Here is a 21,472-nt window from a genome sequence, read left to right as displayed (position 1 = left end):
CTTTCATCATCTGATGATACAATCGGACTATACTTGTGTCTGCAGTGATCACTTTGCAAAATGTTTGAACATTTAAATTTGTTTGAGAAACTTTCTGTGATGTAATCAAGTTTATTCTGTAATATTTTAGAAGTGTTTGAGAGCGGAACTAAAAGTCGAAGGGAACGGCTCTGAAAATATCACTTTCATCATCTGATGATACAATCGGACTATACTTGTGTCTGCAGTGATAACTTTGCAAAATGTTTGAACATTTAAATTTGTTTGAGAAACTTTCTGTGATGTAATCAAGTTTATTCTGTAATATTTTGGAAGCGTTTGAGAGCAGAACTAAAAGTCGAAGGGAACGGCTCTGAAAATATCACTTTCATCATCTTGATGATACAATCGGACTATACTTGTGTCTGCAGTGATCACTTTGCAAAATGTTTGAACATTTAATTTGTTTGAGAAACTTTCTGTGATGCAATCAAGTTTATTCTGTAATATTTTAGAAGTGTTTGAGAGCAGAACTAAAAGCCGAAGGGAACGGCTCTAAAAATATCACTTTCATCATCTTGATGATACAATCGGACTATACTTGTGTCTGCAGTGATCACTTTGCAAAATGTTTGAACATTTTAATTTGTTTGAGAAACTTTCTGTGATGTAATCAAGTTTATTCTGTAATATTTTAGAAGTGTATGAGAGCAGAACTAAACGTAAAAAAAGGACAAGAGATCGCATTAGTTTGTGTTCTTTTATATAACTACGAACACCTGACTAATGTTAAGTCCTAGTAATAAATATTGTGATTGTTGGTCCAATCCACAGTATTTTCTTTGTTCATTTTTATAACAGAAACTAAAAGCTTAGTTGTTGTCGTGCAGGAGAGCCAAGTGAAGACCACATTATAGTATTTGGTAGAGATGTCCGATAATGGCTTTTTTGCCAACATCCGATATTGTCCAACTCTTAATTACCGATTCCGATATCAACCGATACCGATATATAGTCGTAGAATTAACACATTATTATGCCTAATTTTGTTGTGATGCCCCGCTGGATGCATTAAACAATGTAACAAGGTTTTCCAAAATAAATCAACTCAAGTTATGGAAAAAAAAAATGCCAACATGGCACTGCCATATTTATTATTGAAGTCACAAAGTGCATTATTTTTTTTAACATGCCTCAAAACAGCAGCTTGGAATTTGGGACATGCTCTCCCTGAGAGAGCATGATGAGGTTGAGGTGGGCGGGGTTGGGGGGCTAGCGGGGGGGTGTATATTGTAGCGTTCCGGAAGAGTTAGTGCTGCAAGGGGTTCTGGGTATTTGTTCTGTTGTGTTACGGTGCGGATGTTCTCCCGAAATGTGTTTGTCATTCTTGTTTGGTGTGGGTTCACAGTGTGGCGCATATTTGTAACGGTGTCAAAGTTGTTTATACGGCCACCCTCAGTGTGACCTGTATGGCTGTTGACCAAGTATGCATGCATTCACTTGTGTGTGTGAAAAGCCGTAGATATTATGTGATTGGGCCGGCACGCAAAGGCAGTGCCTTTAAGGTTTATTGGCGCTCTGTACTTCTCCCTACGTCCGTGTACACAGCGGCCTTTTAAAAAGTCATACATTTTACTTTTTGAAACAGATACTGATAATTTTGAAACCGATACCTGATCATTTCCGATATTACATTTTAAAGCATTTATCGGCCGATAATATCGGCAGTCCGATATTATCGGACATCTCTACTGTATATCCATCCATCCATCCATTTTCTACCGCTTATTCCCTTTGGGGTCGCGGGGGGCGCTGGAGCCTATCTCAGCTACAATCGGGCGGAAGGCGGGGTACTGTATATATAATATGTAAATATTACATATATGTTATATAATAATATATCAGTATATATAATATGTAAATATTACATATATGTTACATTTAATATTGCTACTATGGTACATTTTTAGTCTACTTTTTCACCCTCTTTTTGTGCACTTGTGTGCATGATCCTTTCCATCCTTTGTAACTGAGCTACTGTGTGGAACAATTTCCCTTGTGGATCATTCAAGTTTGTCTAAGTGCGTCTAGATCACGTGATTGCAACCCAGCTATTAGCAGTTTTTCATACAGTCAATGTTTGGATTAGAAAAAACCTGTCACATTGCAAAGAAACATCATGTGTACTCACAGTTGTCAAAGTAGAACTTGTGGAAGTCCATACCCTCCACCAGGTTGCCCAGGGCCTCGGGTTCAAAGGAAGTGAGTCCAGGATCGCAAATCCTCCTGCACAGGAACCAAGGAGGTGAGGGTTTGAGGTCGAATCAGCGTTCTGCTCAGTCACTCACGTGTAGGCCTCAAAGTCGCCGTTGTTGATGGCTTCGATCAGCTGCTCCGTTATCTTGATGATTTCTTGCTTGCGAGCTAGCGGAGGGACACAGAGGGAGAGCACGGTCAAACTCCACGGCTGACGTGGAGACCGTGAATCGCCTTCCTCGCGCAGCAGAGAGAGCCTTTCCTTTTTCGCAACGACAAAGTGGTCTCCGGCGTCTATTACCTGCCAGCACACCTCTAACTACAGTCTCATCTCAGCAAGAGGACTAAACTACTTTTCCTGTTCCCGCTGCACAAAGGCACGGCTGGATGAATACGATGTAGAGCAGAGGTGTCCAAAGTGCAGCCTGCAGCTCATTTTTTTACACCCAAGCACATTCTAAAAATACTATCACAAAAAAAAACATTAAAAAAGTGCAATAAAAGAGCAAACAGGTGAAATGTAACGAGAAAAAGTTGCAGTGTTGACTAAAACAAAACTGCCATGTAGACCGTTTGTCCCCTCAAAACTGTCATTGCTCAAAAATAATGAAACAAAATCAATGTTATAATTATTGACCTATTAAAGGCAAATATTCCACTAAAAAATATATTTTTTTGGGAAAAAAAAAAGTTTTTTAATGACAAAAAGGGCATAAAGCAAACAAAAACAAATAATGGACAGAGATCTGAAAAGACATTTTATAATTTAAGACTTCTTTCCAACACTTATAAGTGGGGGTGTTTTGAATAAAAAAAAAAAAAAAGAAAAAAAAAAAGGCTTCAATCATTTCACATCAAAAATTGCACTTTGAATTTTTTTGACAAAAAGGTCATAAAGTAAACAAAAACAACACCAAGAGATCTGAAGTGGATGTAGAGATTTAGGCATTGAAAATAAAAAAAATTATAATTTAGGACTTCTTTCCAACACTTATGAGTGGAGCCTTTTTGGACTCATGATCATTTTAGTATGATTTTTTTTATTTATTTAAAACTGTCTTTGCTCAAATAATAATAATGAATCAAAATCAATGTTATAATTATTGACCTATTAAAGGCTGTAATTACATCAAGTCAAATATTCCACTAAAAAACATTTTTTGGGGAAAACTGTTTGCCATTAAAAAAAAAAAAGTGTTTTAATGACAAAAAGGGCATAAAGCAAGCAAACAAACAAACAAAAACAACTTGTAATGGACAGAGAGATCTGAAAATAAATGTAATAATTTAAGACTTCTTTCCAACACTTATAAGTGGGAGCCTCAGAATAAAAAATAAATAAAAAAAAGCCTTCAATAATTTCACATCAAATATTGCACTTTGAATTTTTTTGGGGGGAGGAGGGGGACCAGTGTGTTGCCATAAAAAATATATGTTTTTAATGACAAAAAGGTCATAAAGCAAACAAAAACAACACCAACTTATAATGGACAGAGAGATCTGAAGTTGATGTAGAGATTTAGGCATTGAATTATTCCCAACACTTATGAGTGGGGCCCTTTTGGACCCCTGGTCATTTTCGTAGGATTTAAAAAAACAAAAAACCTCAAATCAATGTTATGAATTATTGACCTATTTAAGGCTCCAATAATTTCGCATGAGATATTGCATTTTGAATTTTTTTTGGGGGGAACCAGTGTGTTTGCCATAAAATATGTTTTTCATGACAAAAAGGGCATAAAGCAAACAAAGAAAAAAACAAACGTATAATGGACAGAGAGATCTGAAGCATTTAGGGGTTGAAAATATATATATATTTTTTTAAATTAAGACTTCTTTCCAACACTTATGAGTAGGGCCCTTTTAGATTTCTGATCATTTTAGTAGGATTAAAAAAAACAAAAAACCCAAGTCTTTGTTTAAAAAGTAATAATGAATCAAAATCAATGTTATAAATGACTAACTTATTTAAAGCTCCAATAATTTCACATCAAATATTGCACTTTGAATTTTTTTGGGGGGCGGGGGAACCAGTATGTTTGCCATAAAATATATGTTTTTAATGACAAAAAGGCCATAAAGTAAACAAAAACAACACCAACTTATAATGGACAGAGAGATCTGGAGTTGATGTAGGGATGTAGGCATTGAAAATAAAAAAAAAGATAATTTAGGACTTCTTTCCAACACTTATAAGTGGAGCCTTTTTGGACTCCTGATCATTTTAGTAGGATTTTTTTTTCTTTTTTAAGTATTTGCACAAAAAACAATAATGAATTAAAATCAATGTTATGAATTACTGACTTATTTAAGGCTCCAATAATTTAACACCCAAATATTGCACTTAGAATTTTTTTTTGGGGGGAAACAGTGTGTTTTGCCATAAAAAACATGTTTTTAATGACAAAAAAAGCATAAAGCAAATAAACAAACAAAAAAACCTATAGTGGCTGCTCTTTAAAAAATAAATGTACATTATGTGTGAGGGTAATAACCTGTGATTAATTGAAATGCATATGCGTTTGTTTTGTTTTTATGTATAACTTGCTTTAAAACCGTAAATAAAGGTAACAAGCAAATATTTAACTATTTGTTTTTATCTCACAAAAATAGTTTTGCAATACAGTATATAATTGGCATAATCGGATAATATTAAAGTTTAAAATATTCATTTTTTTTTTCTGTCAAAATTAAAAGAACGAATGCATTTAGTAAAAAAAGAAAAAAAAAGAAAAAAAGAAAAGGTATTTTATTGAAACCCATTTTTCCCAGGCTTTTGCGGGCCACATCAATTTATGTAGCGGGCCAGAACTGGGCCCCCGGGCCTTGAGTTTGACACCTGTGATGTAGAGATTTAGGCGTTGAAATTAAAAAATAAAATAATTTAGGACTTCTTCCCAACACTTATGAGTGGAGCTCTTTTGGATTCCTGATCATTTTAGTAGGATTTTTTTTTTTTTAAAACACAGTCTGCTCAAAAAATAATGAATCAAAATCAATGTTATGAATTACTAACATATTTAAGGCTCCAATAATTTCACATCAAATATTGCACTTAGAAATTTTTTTGGGTGGGAGATTTAAGCATTGACAAAAAAAAAAAAAAAAAAGACTTTTTAATTTTTTTTTTTTTAACTATCTTTCAGGACCCTGGGCCCAAACTTGAAGGGGGCCCGGAAGGTGACTAAAATCTATATACCGTATTTTTCGGAGTATAAGTCGCTCCGGAGTATAAGTCGCACCGGCCGAAAATGCATAATAAAGAAGGAAAAAAACATATATAAGTCGCATTTTTTGGGGAAATGTATTTGATAAAAGCCAACACCAAGAATAGACATTTGAAAGGCAATTTAAAATAAATAAAGAATAGTGAACAACAGGCTGAATAAGTGTACGTTATATGAGGCATAAATAACCAACTGGTATGTTAACGTAACATATTATGGTAAGAGTCATTCAAATAACTATAACATATAGAACATGCTATACGTTTACCAAACAATCTGTCACTCCTAATCGCTAAATCCCATGAAATCTTATACGTCTAGTCTCTTACGTGAATGAGATCAATAATATTATTTGATATTTTACGCTAATGTGTTAACAATTTCACACATAAGTCGCTCCTGAGTATAAGTCACACCCCCGGCCAAACTATGAAAAAAACTGCGACTTATAGTCCGAAAAATACGGTAAGTGGGATTTTTCAGAAAAACAAATATATACAGTAACACAAAAACAACCTGTCTCTGTGATCACTATAGGTGTATAAATAATATAGTGTTAAATAAAATCAGTCCCTTGGGCACAAAACTGAAAATAATACAGCTCTCCAAAAAGTGCACTTCTGCTGCTATTGGAACATACTAACTACACGCACACAACAAACAAACAATCCAAGACGTCTAATAAAGTTCCAAAGCAGATTAATCCATTTAGGCTCTTTCTTGTTGTTGATCTTGCTTTTTCTTTTCCTATCTTTACTTTTGTCTTGCACTGGACTGTTTTGTTTTTTTTTAAACTGAAATACACACAATGACAAATGTATAAGCTATGTGATTCAATTAACATACTCAAATTTAATACCCAATATGTAAATATTAGCTTCACACAAATATACAGTACTATCATCAAACAAATACTTCTGAGTGTTGAAACTATTTCGATGGTGGAAATACACGACTGGCAGCCATTTTAAGTCCTCAAAACATCCATTGAAACAGTGCACGCAAATCGTTTTTCAATAAACATCTTAGTTTTAAATTTAATCACTTTCCACCTTAATATTGAGTTACATAAACAAGTTAAACAGTTTACTTACAGACTTATCTTTTCCAAGGCTTGTAAGAGCTAACACAACTTGTCTACTTCTCAATTGTCTCATGAACTGAACAGACTCGCCAAACTAATGACACGTAGTATTTTCATATCGCCACAAAGTCTACAATCAAATGGGCATAACATTGCCCATTTGGGTTTCGTTTCCAGGGATTCGAATAAAGAACCAACTCTTTTTCTTTACTATAGTGGTCTCGATAACGGGTACCGGTTCTCAAAAAGGGATACGAGTCCGAGGACTCGGTTCTTTTCTTATCGAACAACCGGGAAAACCGATTTCGAGCATCATCCCTAAGTATAAGTCGCATTTTCCCCCCCAAAAAATGCGACTTATACTCCAGTGCGACTCATATATGTTTTTTTCCTTCTTTATTATGCATTTTTGGCCGGTGCGACTTATACTCCGGAGCGACTTATACTCCGAAAAATACGGTATATAGATTTTAGTCACCTTCCGGGACCCCTTCAAGTTTGGTCCCAGGGTCCTGAAAGATAGTTAAAAAAAAAAAAGTCCTTTTTTTTTTTTTTTTTTTTGTCAATGCTTAAATCTCTAAATTACCCTCAGATCTATCTGAAAAAGGTTTTTGTTTTTGTTTTGTTTCATGCCCTTTTTGTTGCAGAAAACGCTGTTTTATGGCAAAATCACAAATATTTCCCCCCTACAAAAAAATTCAAAGTGCAATATTTGATGTGAAATTATTGGAGCCTTAAATATGTTAGTAATTCATAACATTGATTTTGATTCATTATTATTTTTTGAGCAAAGACTGTTTTTTTGTTTTTTTTTTAAATCCTACTAAAATGATCAGGAATCCAAAAGGGCTCATAAGTGTTGGAAAGAAGTCCTAAATTATTTTATTTTTTAATTTCAACGCCTAAATCTCTACATCACAGGTGTCAAACTCAAGGCCCGGGGGGCCAGTTCTGGCCCGCCACATCATTTTATGTGGCCTGGAAAAAAAAGGTTTCAAAAAAAGTATTTTTTTAAAATGTTTATTCTTTTTACTAAATGCATTCGTTCTTTTAATTTTGGCAGAAAAAAATGCATATTTTAAGCTTTAATATTATCCGATCATGCCAATTATATACTGTATTGCAAAACTATTTTTGTGAGATAAAAACAAATAGTTAAATATCTGCTTGACACCTTTATTTACGGTTTTAAAGCAAGTTATACATAAAAAAAAATCAAATGCATATGCATTTCGATTAATCATGATTAATCACAGGTTATTACCCGCACACATATCGTATTTTTCGGAGTATAAGTTGCACCGGCCGAAAATGCACAATAAAGAAGGAAAAAAAACATAAGTCGCAGTGGAGTATAAGTCACATGTATTTGATAAAAGCCAACACCAAGAATAGACATTTGAAAGGCAATTTAAAATAAATAAAGAATAGTGAACAACAGGCTGAATAAGTGTACGTTATATGAGGCATAAATAACCAACTGGTATGTTAACGTAACATATTATGGTAAGGGTCATACAAATAACTATAACATATAGAACATGCTATACGTTTACCAAACAATCTGTCACTCCTAATCGCTAAATCCCATGAAATCTTATACGTCTAGTCCAGGGGTCTGCAACCCGCGGCTCTAGAATTGATGCGGCTCTTTCATGCCTCCGCCGTGGCTCCCTTTGGCTTTGAAACGGAATGTCAACAAATAATGGTTACTTGATTTATTATAATTCATTTTATTTAGTTTATTTGAATTTAACAGTTGTTATTTTGGAGAGTTCTGGGATCTCGTCATATGAAAATAAAACACATTTTAATATATTGTCGATGGAAATGTATGTCACAGCCCTTATGCTGCCATGCAATTGTATTGTTTTTAGCGGTCAACTCCTAACAATGGACGGATCAAAAAAGAGAAACATTTTATTTATTTACATTTTTATTAATTTGCTGTTTTTATTGATGAGTAGGTGTTTTAAATGTTTCGTCAAATGAATATTCCGCAGTCGTATGCCTTCAGAACATTGGAATGAGTTGATTTTTTATTTTTTTATTCATTAATAAGGGAAGGAACAGTGTATTTATTCATTATTATTATTTATTCATTAATAAGGGATAATAATAATAATAATAATATTTATTCATTAATAAGGGATAATAATAATAATAATATTATTATTTATTCATTAATAAGGGAAGGAACAGTGTATTTTTTTCAAATGTTCAAAATAATTTGATGATTTGCTTCGTTATACCCAGAAATACATCAAATAAGTGTTTGATGTCATAAGTCCTATAGCACAAGTGTAAGGAAACTATAAGTGGTGTTATCGTCATTTTAGGAATCTAACAGAGTTTGCGGCTCTAGGTGGGTTTTATTTGGGGGGAAATGGGCTTCATTGGCTCTTTGTATGCTGAAGGTTGCCGACCCCTGGTCTAGTCTCTTACATGAATGAGATAAATAATATTATTTGAGATTTTACGCTAATGTGTTAATCATTTCACACATAAGTCGCTCCTGAGTATAAGTCGCACACCCAAACTATGAAAAAAACTGTGACTTATAGTCCGAAAAATATGGTACTACAGGTAAAAGCCAGTAAATTAGAATATTTTGAAAAACTTGATTTATTTCAGTAATTGCATTCAAAAGGTGTAACTTGTACATTATATTTATTCATTGCACACGGACTGATGCATTCAAATGTTTATTTCATTTAATTTTGATGATTTGAAGTGGCAACAAATGAAAATCCAAAATTCCGTGTGTCACAAAATTAGAATATTACTTAAGGCTAATACAAAAAAGGGATTTTTAGAAATGTTGGCCAACTGAAAAGTATGAAAATGAAAAATATGAGCATGTACAATACTCAATACTTGGTTGGAGCTCCTTTTGCCTCAATTACTGCGTTAATGCGGCGTGGCATGGAGTCGATGAGTTTCTGGCACTGCTCAGGTGTTATGAGAGCCCAGGTTGCTCTGATAGTGGCCTTCAACTCTTCTGCGTTTTTGGCTCTGGCATTCTGCATCTTCCTTTTCACAATACCCCACAGATTTTCTATGGGGCTAAGGTCAGGGGAGTTGGCGGGCCAATTTAGAACAGAAATACCGTGGTCCGTAAACCAGGCACGGGTAGATTTTGCGCTGTGTGCAGGCGCCAAGTCCTGTTGGAACTTGAAATCTCCATCTCCATAGAGCAGGTCAGCAGCAGGAAGCATGAAGTGCTCTAAAACTTGCTGGTAGACGGCTGCGTTGACCCTGGATCTCAGGAAACAGAGTGGACCCACACCAGCAGATGACATGGCACCCCAAACCATCACTGATGGTGGAAACTTTACACTAGACTTCAGGCAACGTGGATCCTGTGCCTCTCCTGTCTTCCTCCAGACTCTGGGACCTCGATTTCCAAAGGAAATGCAAAATTTGCATGGTTGGGTGATGGTTTGGGGTGCCATGTCATCTGCTGGTGTCGGTCCACTCTGTTTCCTGAGATCCAGGGTCAACGCAGCAGTCTACCAGCAAGTTTTAGAGCACTTCATGCTTCCTGCTGCTGACCTGCTCTATGGAGATGGAGATTTCAAGTTCCAACAGGACTTGGCGCCTGCACACAGCGCAAAATCTACCCGTGCCTGGTTTACGGACCATGGTATTTCTGTTCTAAATTGGCCCGCCAACTCCCCTGACCTTAGCCCCATAGAAAATCTGTGGGGTATTGTGAAAAGGAAGATGCAGAATGCCAGACCCAAAAACGCAGAAGAGTTGAAGGCCACTATCAGAGCAACCTGGGCTCTCATAACACCTGAGCAGTGCCAGAAACTCATCGACTCCATGCCACGCCGCATTAACGCAGTAATTGAGGCAAAAGGAGCTCCAACCAAGTATTGAGTATTGTACATGCTCATATTTTTCATTTTCATACTTTTCAGTTGGCCAACATTTCTAAAAATCCCTTTTTTGTATTAGCCTTAAGTAATATTCAAATTTTGTGACACACGGAATTTTGGATTTTCATTTGTTGCCACTTCAAATCATCAACATTAAATGAAATAAACATTTGAATGCATCAGTCTGTGTGCAATGAATAAATATAATGTACAAGTTACACCTTTTGAATGCAATTACTGAAATAAATCAAGTTTTTCAAAATATTCTAATTTACTGGCTTTTACCTGTATATTGGGTTTGAAAATGAAAAAATATCAAAAATGGCCCACACATGCTTTGATTTTTAGTGGAAAAAGTTTGGACACCCCTAACGTCGTAGAACCCTGACCTACATGACACGAACGGTGACAGTATGTAATAACCAGATTAGCGTGGAACCAAAAGGAGCTTATTGGACCAGTAGAGCCAGCAAAAGTAGGCAGCGGTGGCCAGCAGGGGGCGGTAGAAGCTGGGTGGGTTAGTGTGAACGTGCTCTTACTCGGCTTATCCTTGCTTTTAGCGGCGACAGAGTGGCCCGCAACGGGCGCGCAGGCCTGCGACAGCTCCGAGTCGGTGCAGGAGCTGTTGTCGCCCGTGCTCTTCCAAGCCATGCGCTTTGCGTCATGCGGTGGTACTGAAACACACAACGGATGGTCAACACACACACACACACACACACATGCATGGAGACGGATTGAAGATGGATGGGAATGGTCATGCTGTTTAAGGTGAAACAAACCAAAAGAGATGCAAGAGCTGAACACACACACACACACACATGCATGGAGACGGACTGAAGATGGATGGGAATGGTGATAAGACGACACGTCATGCTGTTTAAGGTGAAACAAACCAAAAGAGACGCAAGAGCTGAAACAAAAACACCAAGAGCATGCGGGGTGACCACACACACACACACACACAGGTTATCATTTGGAATGGGGAGCAAGTTTTTGATCACGACTTGTGGGGACCACCCTTTCTACAGGTTGTGGAGGCATAAAAAAAAATGGTGTAAAATGTCCACTGCCCAGTTAGCTCATACACGTCTTTAAATCTCTGGATTGATGAAGTAATGTGCTGATCATTCTTACTGGGGACCCTGGGGAAAAAAAGAGTTGATAGTAAAATATGTGGATGGAGAGGGGGGGGGGGGGGGGTGTGACGTTCATATGTTGTCAATATTCAGTGTTTTATCGTTCATAGTTAATATTGTAAATCCCACATTCTTTATTTTCATGTACATTCTGGGTGTCTCATTCAGTAAACAAATTTAGAATTCCATTCCGTTTTTTTTAAGGTCTGTCATAACGTTTTTAGCATTCAATCAGACATTATTGTGAGGTTCTGTATTAGTCATACTTGCCAACCCTCCCGAATTTTCCGGGAGACTCCCGAAATTCAGCGCCTCACCCGAAAACCTCCCGGGACAAATATTCTCCCGAAAATCTCCCGATTTTCAGCCGGAGCTGGAGGCCACGCCCCCTCCAGCTCCATGCGCACCTGAGTGAGGACAGCCTTTTTTTTTTATGACAGGAGGACAACAGGGTGACAAGAACTAAATCATCCAGACTAGAGATACATTCTATTATTATGTTTATCTTACCTAAAAATAAATATATTTATTAATTTAAAAAAAAATTAATTACATTTTTACTATATTTTGCTAAAAACATCAAAATTAATTGTGTTTTTATTTGTATTTTTTCTGACTCCTTATTACATCCAGGCATTAGAATTATACATTAAAATAAACATATTTGAAATAATTAATTTTAAATGATCATAATAATTCATTTAAAATGACCATATTTAATTATTAAAATAATTGCTTGTTTATCAACAACTTGAGCATTTTATTCATTACATTTTGAAACTCTCAGAAGCCAAGTTATTTTATATCCTTAAGATTTATTTATGTATCAATTATCTAAACACAGTTTTGTTTGCATATTTTCAGGATGTAGATATATATATATATATATATATATATATATATATGTATGTATATGTATGTATGTGTATGTATATATATGTATGTATGTATACAGGTAAAAGCCAGTAAATTAAAATATTTTGAAAAACTTGATTTATTTCAGTAATTGCATTCAAAAGGTGTAACTTGTACATTATATTTATTCATTGCACACAGACTGATGCATTCAAATGTTTATTTCATTTAATTTTGATGATTTGAAGTGGCAACAAATGAAAATCCAAAATTCCGTGTGTCACAAAATTAGAATATTACTTAAGGCTAATACAAAAAAGGGATTTTTAGAAATGTTGGCCAACTGAAAAGTATGAAAATGAAAAATATGAGCATGTACAATACTCAATACTTGGTTGGAGCTCCTTTTGCCTCAATTACTGCGTTAATGCGGCGTGGCATGGAGTCGATGAGTTTCTGGCACTGCTCAGGTGTTATGAGAGCCCAGGTTGCTCTGATAGTGGCCTTCAACTCTTCTGCGTTTTTGGGTCTGGCATTCTGCATCTTCCTTTTCACAATACCCCACAGATTTTCTATGGGGCTAAGGTCAGGGGAGTTGGCGGGCCAATTTAGAACAGAAATACCATGGTCCGTAAACCAGGCACGGGTAGATTTTGCGCTGTGTGCAGGCGCCAAGTCCTGTTGGAACTTGAAATCTCCATCTCCATAGAGCAGGTCAGCAGCAGGAAGCATGAAGTGCTCTAAAACTTGCTGGTAGACGGCTGCGTTGACCCTGGATCTCAGGAAACAGAGTGGACCGACACCAGCAGATGACATGGCACCCCAAACCATCACCCAACCATGCAAATTTTGCATTTCCTTTGGAAATCGAGGTCCCAGAGTCTGGAGGAAGACAGGAGAGGCACAGGATCCACGTTGCCTGAAGTCTAGTGTAAAGTTTCCACCATCAGTGATGGTTTGGGGTGCCATGTCATCTGCTGGTGTCGGTCCACTCTGTTTCCTGAGATCCAGGGTCAACGCAGCCGTCTACCAGCATATATATATATATGAAATACTTGACTTGGTGAATTCTAGCTGTCAATATACACCTCCCCTCTTAACCACGCCCCCGCCCACAACCACGCCCCAGTCCCACCCCCGACCACGCCCCCCACCCCGAAATCGGAGGTCTCAAGGTTGGCAAGTATGGTATTAGTGTTCCTAAAAATCAGATATACCGGCCACCAGACACATTTTTTTTATCAAAATTTGGCTTCCCGAGTTAAAATAATTGCCCAGACCTGTATTAAAGGCTGCAATTACATCAAATATTCCACTAAGAAATATTGTTTTGGGGAAACAGTGTGTTTGCCATAAAAATATATGTTTTTAATGACAAAAACGGCGTTAAGCAAACAAACAAACAAACAAAAAAAACGTATAATGGACACAGAAATCTAGGCATTGAAAATAAAAATGTAAATAATTTAGCACTTGTTTCCAACACTTATGAGTGGGGGCTTTTAGGACTCCTGATCATTTTAGTAGGATTAAAAAAACAAAAACTTATTTTCTCAAAAAATAATAATGAATCGAAATTGATGTTATGAATTACTAACCTATTTAGGGCTCCAATAATTTCACATCAAATATTGCCATTTTAATTTTTTGGGGGGGAACCAGTGCCATAAAAAATGTTTTTAATGACAAACAGGGCATAAAGTAAACAAACAAACAAAAAAAACTTACAATGGACAGAGAGATCTGAAGTTTGGTTCATGGGGAACCAAATTTAAATAATTTTGCGTAATTCACACAAATGTGTACGTGACTACTGAGGACCATTAAAAAAAAAAGAGAGAAAAAAAATATATATTGCACTTTGAATTTTTTGGGGGGAGGGAACCAGTATGCTTGCCATAAAAATATATGTTTTTAATGACAAAAAGGCCATAAAGTAAACAAAAACAACACCAACTTATAATGGACAGAGAGATCTGAAGTGGATGTAGAGATTTAGGCATTGAAAATAAAAAAATAAAAAATGTAGGACTTCTTTCCAATACTTATGAGTGGGGCCCTTTTGGACTCCTGATCACTTTAGTAGGATTTTTTTTTTAAACTGTCTTTGCTCAAATAATAATAATGAATCAAAATCAATGTTATGAATTATTGATCTATTTAAGGCCCCACTAATTTCACATCAAATATTGCATTTTGAATATTTTTTGGGGGGGGGGAACCAGTGTGTTTGCCATAAAATATGTTTTTCATGACAAAAAGGGCATAAAGCAAACAAAGAAAACAAACTTATAATGGACGTGAAGTTTGGTTCATGGGGAACCAAATTTAAATAATTTTGCATAATTCACACAAATGTGTACGTGACTACTGAGGACCATTATAAAAAAAAAGAAAAAAAAAAAAAAGTTCATATGAAATATGACATGATGGTCAGAATACAGCACTACAGCTGTCCTCTTATAGGAAGTTTCACCACTTAAATGTTAAAGCAGATCCTGCATCTTCTGTGACATTACTGAAAACTGCTATTTAGCAGTAATGAAGTTGTCTGCAACTCCAACTACCTTATATAGAAGGATGGAACATTCTGAATGTCAATCATACTTTAAGGTAATAATGTTTTATAATCATGCTGTATGAAAATGTCATCCTAAGGAACACTAAACCAGATTTTCTTTTTGGATAAATATATGAGTTTTAACTAAGGATGGATACCATACAGAATCACAGTACTATTAATGCCGGGATAACAAATGTTTCACTTTTCAAGAAAATTAATTTTCTTTTACCAATATTTGAAACACGTAAACTAGTCACTAGGGGTGTAACGGTACGTGTATTTGTATTGAGCCGTTTTGGTACGGGGGTGTCGGTTCGGTTCGGAGGTGTACCGAACGAGTTTCCACACGGACATATTAAGTAGCGTAACGCACGTTGTGTAAACAATGCACAACACATGGCATGCCAGCAGCTAACGGGCTACGATAGACTGACCATACGTCCTCTTTTCACCGGACATGTCCTCTTTTGCGGAGATGTCAGGGCGGAGTTTCTTAAATGCCTCAAATGTCCGGCATTTTGAGTTAGGGTTGCGTGTATTTTCAATGTACGTTCAGGGTTAAGAAGGGGTTAAAAACAAAAAAAATTGTGGAGGGCAGCAGCATTGGTGAGGGAGGGGCAGAGACAGAGAGAGAGAGAGAGTTATGATAAACGCGCATGCGTCGCCAGGCTCTGCTTTTTATCCATACATTTATCACATTTAATTTTTTATTATCTATAGCAGGGGTGTCAAAAGCTGATAATGTTTTAAAAGGCCCACGGCACATTCTAAAAATACTATTAAAATAAACAAAAACATAACAAAAGTGAAATAAAAAAGCTTAAAGGTGAAATGTAATTTAGAAAAAGTTGCAATGTTGACTAATAAAACAAAGCTGTTTTTTTTTTTTTTTCCAAACTGTCATTGCTCAAAACATAATATTGAATCAAAATCAATGTTATTATGAATTATTGACCTATTCAAGGTTCCCATTACTTCACGTCAAATATTCCACTCAGAAAAATATTTTTGGTGGAAGATTTTGCAAATTTGGTAAATAAATAACCCCAAAATGTATATTTTGTTGTTTTCTTACTGTACCGAAAATGAACCGAACCGTGACCTCTACACCGAGGTACGTACCGAACCGGAATTTTTGTGTACCGTTTAGGGGTGTGGGAAAAAAATCGATTCGAATTCGAATCGCGATTCTCACGTCGATTCTCATTTTTTAAAAATCAATTTTTTAATTAATTTATTTTTTTTATAAATTAATCAATCCAACAAAACAATACCATAACAATGCAATCCAATTCCAAAACCAAACCCGAGCCAGCAACACTATTATTGAAATGTTTTTTGCCACCTTATGTTGTATGTTTTGTATATGAGATTTCCAGTTCATTTGATCAACTATTAATACTCCCAAAAATCTGGTTTCTTTTACCCTTTCGATGTCTACTCCGTCTATTTGTTTTCGTGTATGATGCTCTTTTCTACTGTTACCAAATAGCATTATTTTAGTTTTACTGAGATTCAAAGATAGATAGATTTATTTACTTATTTATTTCTTTTTTTTCTCTTTTAATTAATCAATCCAACAAAACAATACACAGCAATACCACAACAACGCAATCCAATTCCAAAACCAAACCCGACCCAGCAACACTCAGAACTGCAATAAACCGAGCAATTGAGAGGAGACACAAACACGACACAGAACAAACCAAAAGTAGTGAAACAAAAATGAATATTATCAACAACAGTATCAATATTAGTTACAATTTCAACATAGCAGTGATTAAAAATCCCTCATAGACATTATCATTAGACATTTATAAAATAAAAATAACAATAGTGTCACAGTGGCTTACACTTGCATCGCATCTCATAAGCTTGACAACACACTGTGTCCAATATTTTCACAAAGATAAAATAAGTCATATTTTTGGTTCATTTAATAGTTAAAACAAATTTACATTATTGCAATCAGTTGATAAAACATTGTTCTTTACAATTAAAAAAGCTTTTTACAAAAATCTACTACTCTGCTTGCATGTCAGCAGACTGGGGTAGATCCTGCTGAAATCTATGTATTGAATGAATAGAGAATCCTTTTGAATCGGGAAAATATCCTTTTTGAATCGAGAATCGCGTTGAATCGAAAAAAAATCGATTTTGAATGGAATCGTGACCCCAAGAATCGATATTGAATCGAATCGTGGGACACCCAAAGATTCACAGCCCGAGTACCGTTACACCCCTACTAACCAGTAAACATGTTTTATGGGCCAAAGCTTAAAAAAAAATCACTTAAGTATCTTCAGAATGGATCTGACTATCATTTAATTTTAGCGGACCTGTTTGTTTTTGTCCCCATACCGTCAGAGGTCCCCTAAAGGTGACTGTGTAAACAAGAGCCATGTCCCCATTAAGCAAGCATTGCCAGAACACACACACACACACACACACACACACACACACACACACACACACACACACACACACACACACACACACACACACACACACACACACACACACACACACACACACACACACACACAAGGATGGCAGCTGGAAGCGGGATGAGTGCAGGCCTGATTATGACGCTGTGGATGTCATGTAACTGCTGGCCCTGTTGGCCAGGCTCTTAACGCTCGCAGCGGCTAACGCTCACATTTAACGCGCCTGCTGCTAGAGGGCGGGGCGCTCCACGTTTAAGACAAGACGGTTGGTGCAGGTGGGCCTGACAAGAGATCAAGAGCGGAAGGGATTAGCAAGGAGAGGGACCTCGGAGAAGTGAAATAAGAGATCTTTAAAACAGGGTGGAAGCCAATATGAAAAAAAAAAGGCAGCGTGTGGCACTAGGACATACTTGCCAACCCTCCCGGATTTTACGGGATACTCCCGAAATTCAGCGCCTCTCCCGAAAACCTCCCGGGACACATTTTCTCCCGAAAATCTCCCGAAATTCAGGCGGACCTGAGTGACGTGTTGACAGCCTGTTCACACGTCCGCTTTCCCACAATATAAACAGCTAATGATCGAGGGCGAGTTCTTGGTTTCTTATGCGGGTTTATTGTTAGGCAGTTTCATTAACGTCCTCCCAGCGCGGTAACAACACACAACAACAGCAGTCAAGTTTTCGTCTACCGTAAAGCAGTTCGTCTGCCGTAAACAGCAATGTTGTGACACTCTTAAACAGGACAATACTGCCATCTACTGTACATGCATATGTGACCCACCCATAATGTGTCACATTTTTGTGTTGATTTATTTAGTTTATTTTGTGGTTTGAATTCGTTTTTGGAACTGTCATTACACAAGGATGGACAATTCAACCCTTAACTCAACAATGAGGAGAGAAGTGTTATGTGTGTATATGTGTAAATAAATGAACACTGAAATTCAAGTATTTCTTTTATATATATATACTGTATATATATATATATATATGTGTATGGAATAAAATATATATATATACACTACCGTTCAAAAGTTTGGGGTCACATTGAAATGTCCTTATTTTTGAAGGAAATGCACTGTACTTTTCAATGAAGATAACTTTAAACTAGTCTTAACTTTAAAGAAATACACTCTATACATTGCTAATGTGGTAAATGACTATTCTAGCTGCAAATGTCTGGTTTTTGGTGCAATATCTACATAGGTGTATAGAGGCCCATTTCCAGCAACTATCACTCCAGTGTTCTAATGGTACAATGTGTTTGCTCATTGGCTCAGAAGGCTAATTGATGATTAGAAAACCATTGTGCCATCATGTTCACACATCTGAAAACAGTTGAACTCGTTACAGAAGCTACAAAACTGACCTTCCTTTGAGCAGATTGAGTTTCTGGAGCAGAAAAAGAGAACTTTCATCTGAAACTCGACAGTCTATTCTTGTTCTTAGAAATGAAGGCTATTCCATGCGAGAAATTGCTAAGAAATTGAAGATTTCCTACAACGGTGTGTACTACTCCCTTCAGAGGACAGCACAAACAGGCTCTAACCAGAGTAGAAAAAGAAGTGGGAGGCCGCGTTGCACAACTGAGCAAGAAGATAAGTACATTAGAGTCTCTAGTTTGAGAAACAGACGCCTCACAGGTCCCCAACTGGCATCTTCATTAAATAGTACCCAGTGTCAACATCTACAGTGAAGAGGCGGCTGCGGGATTCTGGGCTTCATGGCAGAGTGGCAAAGAAAAAGCCATATCTGAGACTGGCCAATAAAAGAAAAAGATTAAGATGGGCAAAAGAACACAGACATTGGACAGAGGAAGACTGTCAAAAAGTGTTGTGGACGGATGAATCCAAGTTTGAGGTGTTTGGATCACAAAGAAGGTTTGTGAGACGCAGAACAACTGAAAAGATGCTGGAAGAATGCCTGACGCCATCTGTTAAGCATGGTGGAGGTAATGTGATGGTCTGGGGTTGCTTTGGTGCTGGTAAGGTGGGAGATTTGTACAAGGTAAAAGGGATTCTGAATAAGGAAGGCTATCACTCCATTTTGCAACGCCATGCCATACCCAGTGGACAGCGCTTGATTGGAGCTAATTTCATCCTACAACAGGACAATGACCCAAAACACACCTCCAAATTGTGCAAGAACCTTTTAGAGAAGAAGCAGGCGGCTGGTATTCTATCGGTAATGGAGTGGCCAGCGCAGTCACCAGATCTGAACCCCATTGAGCTGTTGTGGGAGCAGCTTGACCGTATGGTACGCAAGAAGTGCCCATCAAACCAATCCAACTTGTGGGAGCTGCTTCTAGAAGCGTGGGGTGCAATTTCTCCAGATTACCTCAACAAATTAACAGCTAGAATGCCAAAGGTCTGCAATGCTGTAATTGCTGCAAATGGAGGATTCTTTGACAAAAGCAAAGTTTGATGTAAAAAAAAATCTTATTTCAAATACAAATCATTATTTCTAACCTTGTCAATGTCTTGACTCTATTTTCTATTCATTTCACAACGTATGGTGGTGAATAAGTGTGACTTTTCATGGAAAACACAAAATTGTTTGGGTGACCCCAAACTTTTGAACGGTAGTGTATATATAGCTAGAATTCACTGAAAGTCAAGTATTTCTTATATATATATATATCTTAACCACGCCCCCCGCCCGACCACGCCCCCCACCCCCCACCTCCCGAAATCGGAGGTCTCAAGGTTGGCAAGTATGCACTAGGAACCTCTGAGTGGGGGAAACGCGAACAAAGTCCCGCAATGATAAATAGAAGGGAAAAAAAATGACGGAAAGCCTGGAAAAATCATTTTTGAACGTAATACATAGAAATGTTTCATCTGTTTATCATAACCCTACGAATTCTGCCTAGCAACCGAGCAGTCACCTGTCGCCAGGCTTGGTCCGCACCACAATTAGGTTGCAAATGCTGGCAAGTTCAACACTGCAAAAAAAAATAAGTCAGTGTTCAAAAACAAGAAAAAAAAAAAATACAAAAATTAGGGGTATTTTATTTGAACTAAACAAAATTATCTGCCAATAGAACAAGAAAATTTGGCTTGTCAAGACTTTCCAAAACAAGTCAAATAAGCTAACCTCAATGAACCCAAAAAATACCTTAAAATAAGTATATTCTCACTAATAACAAGTGCACTTTTCTTGGTAGACAAAAAAAGAGACCTTTTTGCTCAATATGTATTCTTAAATGAAGTAAATGCTAGTGCCATTATCTTGACATAAGGATATTACATTTCTTGAAACCAGCAAACTTACACTAAAAACTAATTTATTGTTCTTAATGGAAAGGCAACAAGGCAACCGCTTGTTACTCTCGGGGTCTCCTAGCCGCTCAGGCAAATCATATTGTCTAAAAATGCATTTTTCCATCAACAACATGACATCATCGCGCCAAGTGCGTGCTCTTTCAGTCAATTGGTGCGCATATATACAGCCCGGTCCCCGGCCAAAACATTTTTAATTGTAATTTTGAAGAATTCATCTGAATGTGCATGAACTATTTCTGTTTGAAATGTCACATGTTAAATGTTTAAATATTAACTGTCCGTTTACTGTACTGTTCCAACTGTACTACTATTCGAGTACCGTATTTATCGGACTATAAGTCGCAGTTTTCTTTTCATAGTTTGGCCGGGGGTGCGACTTATGTGTGAAATTATTAACACATTAGCGTAAAATATCCAATAATATTATTTATCTCATTCACGTAAGAGTCTAGACGTATAAGATTTCATGGGATTTAGCGATTAGGAGTGACAGATTGTTTGGTAAACGTATAGCATGTTCTATATGTTATAGTTATTTGAATGACTCTTACCATAATATGTTACGTTAACATACCAGTTGGTTATTTATGCCTCATATCAGTGTTTTTCAACCACTGTGCCGTGGCACACTAGTGTGCCATGAGATACAGTCTGGTGTGCCGTGGGAGATTATCTAATTTCACCTATTTGGAGTAAAAATATTTTTTCCAAACCAGTAACATACCTGCCAACTTTTGAAATCAGAAAAACCTAGTAGC

General features: G+C 36.8%; 1 protein-coding gene across 10 annotated transcripts in view; it reads right to left on the bottom strand.

Moving 5' to 3' along the window:
* The window catches only part of LOC133577958 (calcium/calmodulin-dependent protein kinase type II subunit gamma-like), a 197,705-nt gene that overhangs the window by 16,449 nt on the left and 159,784 nt on the right, over positions 1-21,472 (bottom strand). For 6 of the 10 annotated variants that reach the window (XM_061932148.2, XM_061932150.2, XM_061932152.2 and 3 more), the window contains 2 exons: positions 2,328-2,403; positions 2,171-2,265 (listed from right to left, as the gene is read on the bottom strand). In XM_061932148.2, the coding sequence (XP_061788132.1) occupies positions 2,171-2,265; positions 2,328-2,403 (171 nt within the window). Of the gene's footprint in view, positions 1-2,170; positions 2,266-2,327; positions 2,404-10,969; positions 11,105-21,472 lie in introns of all 10 variants that reach the window. The other 4 variants (XM_061932144.2, XM_061932146.2, XM_061932145.2 and 1 more) reach the window with 1 other exon arrangement.

This window comes from Nerophis lumbriciformis, linkage group LG39, assembly GCF_033978685.3.
Source record: "Nerophis lumbriciformis linkage group LG39, RoL_Nlum_v2.1, whole genome shotgun sequence".
Taxonomy (NCBI): domain Eukaryota; kingdom Metazoa; phylum Chordata; class Actinopteri; order Syngnathiformes; family Syngnathidae; genus Nerophis; species Nerophis lumbriciformis.
Note: the sequence above shows the minus strand (reverse complement) of the source record. Positions and strands in the feature narration are given on the sequence as shown.